At 46.9% G+C, this 3,111-nt stretch overlaps 1 protein-coding gene across 1 annotated transcript in view; it reads right to left on the bottom strand.

Annotated features, from left to right (window-relative positions):
• The window catches only part of LOC106519170 (vang-like protein 1), a gene marked incomplete at its 5' end in the record, with an annotated part of 62,842 nt that overhangs the window by 3,288 nt on the left and 56,443 nt on the right, over positions 1-3,111 (bottom strand). The window contains 1 exon segment of the mRNA XM_014010730.1: positions 274-421. Coding sequence (XP_013866184.1) covers positions 274-421 — 148 coding nt within the window.

Raw genomic sequence — 3,111 nt, 5'->3', positions numbered from 1 at the left:
TAGTAAATCATTCTCAAAACAAGATCAAAAAGACTTTTTTGGCTGATATAAGATTTTAAAACTTGGTTAGGTGGACAATATTTGCAGTGTATTTTTTGCCTCAGTTTGGAAGTCATTACACAGTCTGACCTTGGGGTGAATTTGTTCTTTTGCCTCCTGAAAGTAAACAGGGTGGACTTTCACACAACTGTATCCATCTTGGTTTTACTTTTGTTCAAAACAATCTTGGATCAGAATCATCCTWGAATTTTTTCACGGGCCTGTCCGACTCACCGTGCTTTCCGTTTGCGGACTCGCCGCTCATGCTCTGCCTCTTCGTAGTACAGCTCGTTGTGGCTGGTGTCCCGGCGGCGGGCGGCGGCAGCGATCATGGCCCTGGACTGGGACTGGACGAGTCCRGCTGACGTGTTGTTCCCCGGACCTGTGGAGACCAAGAGAAGACATTACAGGTGAGGCGAGGTAAAAAAAAATAAAGCCTCTGAGGATGACAGGAAGTGAGGGGAATGAGCTGTGAGTGCAGAGAGGTGGGCTCATCCAGATGTTGGTTTTACATTACGCTCAATTCAATCTGCATCTGTGGTAGCTGATATGAATGCAGGTTAAAAGCAGGCTGAATTATTAACGCGGGGCAGAGCACAGAATCATTCATGAACACAGAAGGCTGGGGAGCCTTGATGCTGAGTTTGAGAATAATCTATCCATCTCCATCTTCTACTGCTTATCCAGAGTCGGGTCGCGGAGGCAACAGGTCCAGAAAACAAAACCCAGATATCCCTCTCCCCAGCGACATATTCTAGCTCGTCCTGGCAGACCCTGAGGTGTTCCCAGGCCAGAGATGGTACATAATCCCTCCAGCGAGTACAGGGTCTTCCCCGAGGCCTCCTAACAGTGGGACGTGCCCAGAACTCCCCTAAAGGGAGGTGTTCTGATCAGATGAACCACCTCAGCTGACTCCTTTAGATCCAGAGGAGCAGCAGCTCTACTCTGAGCTCCTCACCCTCCAAGTCTGATCCACTCTACGATTAAAGCTCACGTTGGCTCCTTGTATCCAGGAACAGGTTCTTTCAGTCATGAGCCAACCCTCATGACCTCAGATGAGGGTTGGAAGGAAGGCAGACCAACAAATCCAGAGTTTTGTCTTTAGACTCAACGATTGACCAAAGCACCACGCTCCTTACTGAGGATGAGACCCCGATCTGTGGATCCATCTTCATCCTAGCATCAGTCAGGAACAAGACCCGATACCTGAACTCCTCCACCTGAGACAAATGCCCCTTTTACACTAGTTCCACTTAGTGTAGTGTTGGTACAGTTCGAAGCCATTTCCATTAGGCCAGACTCTTGGAACCAGCCCTTTTTTAGTACCTACTAGGTTGTAGTTCCAAGCGGTCCCAGTTGACACTAAAATGCAACATAAGAACACTGTTCATCACTGATTGGCTAGGAGGTACAGTCACTGGTTGCATCTGAGCTCCCTTTACAACAACTCGAGGCGCCTTTTTTTTTCAAATGTAGCAGAGACATTAATCGTGTTTCCATCCAATTTTACTTCCGAATTTTAGTGATTTTTTTTTAAATTTCAGAACTTATTCAGCATGTTTCCATCTCTCGTTTTGCGCATTAACTCTTCTTCGAAAAACTCAAAAACCACCTCCATCAACCTTCCAAAACCCACCCACTGGAATCGGACTGGAACGTCAACGGAAAAGCACCCAAAGAGTCCAACCTGCACCCAGAACAAACTCCAACTTTGTGTAGAGGACCCGGGTCCTGCTTTGGTTCTACAAAGACCAGGTAAGTCTTTAAAAGTCGCACTGGATGCCTCGAGGAACTCAGTCCTCATGTTGATTTAAGTTTAACATGAGAAATGACTACATTAAACTAGTTTGTTTGTTTTAATTTCAGGAAAGACGTTTGACCAGAAGGATCATTTCTGACAAAGTTCTGGTCCCGTAAGTCCTTTGCCCTCATGAAACAATCAGTTGGAGCCACTTGGTTGTAGAGTAACAGAGCGTCACTACGTCTCAGTTAAGCAGAGATTATTGTTGGTGTCAGAGKTGAAATTAAAGCAGAACGACGGAGGGAGAGAGAGTACGACTGAGAACAAGGTGTCCCCGCCCCCCGGGCAGCTGCTGCAGGACCGAGATGCTCCAGGGAGACATGACAAGACCATCGACCTAATAGCTATTGATTCATCAGCCGCCGCCTCCCTCTAATGTTCGGACGGAGGGAGACAAATGGGAACAGGAAACAGAAGTAGAGTGAAGCTTGAGGACACTTATGGGAGGGTTCAGGTTTCGTTCAGCCAGCTGCCGAAACTTCTTCACTGAGCTGTGGAGAGAGAAGAGGAGGAAGACTCCTGCTTCTCAATTTAGCTCTAAAAACGTCTCAGTTTTAGCATCGGTGCAAAACAAAAGCAGGAAAATGTCAGCTTCAGTCCAAACTGGATGTGTTCTTATCTCCTTTAAATACAGATCAGCTGGAAATAATCTAACTGTAACACTATCAGCTGTTCGGTTCAGTCAGATCCAACAGAGGAAATAAATCTACCTGTAGACCACATGTCAAACACAAGGCCCACAGGCCAAATGCACCCCACCCCACCCCACCCCATAGAATTTCATGTGGCCCCAGAGACCTTCAAAGATGTATGAATGTCATGTAAAGTCTCAGTTCGGCTGGGAAGTGGGAATTTCCTTCTTAAGTCAGAAATGTAGACTGGAACACTCTGGGAAGTAGGAATTCCCTGTCAGAAAGTGGGACAGTTCAGAATTCAAGATGGCAGCTACTCACAACTCAGACAGTAAAACYTTGGTTACGTATTGTAACCCCAGATTCTATGAGTGTAAGCGCAGCCCTCTAAGGCTATCGCAGATGGGTACCCCCGTGCGCGTACGCGCATTCTGAAGACCAATAGTCCACGCCCACGTGACGTGGGCCTCACCTCGGTCCGTATAAAAGGGGAGGACGGACCTGAGTTCAGCTCCCCTTTTTTCTTCAGGTTCGGCATTCTGCATGTACCATAGAAGACGCCCATACATGTACAGTGGTTTGCAAAAGTATTCATACCCCTTGAACTTTTCCATATTTTGTCACATTACAACCACAAAC

Source organism: Austrofundulus limnaeus, unplaced genomic scaffold (assembly GCF_001266775.1).
Source record: "Austrofundulus limnaeus strain Quisiro unplaced genomic scaffold, Austrofundulus_limnaeus-1.0 Scaffold72, whole genome shotgun sequence".
Lineage (NCBI taxonomy): Eukaryota > Metazoa > Chordata > Actinopteri > Cyprinodontiformes > Rivulidae > Austrofundulus > Austrofundulus limnaeus.
Note: the sequence above shows the minus strand (reverse complement) of the source record. Positions and strands in the feature narration are given on the sequence as shown.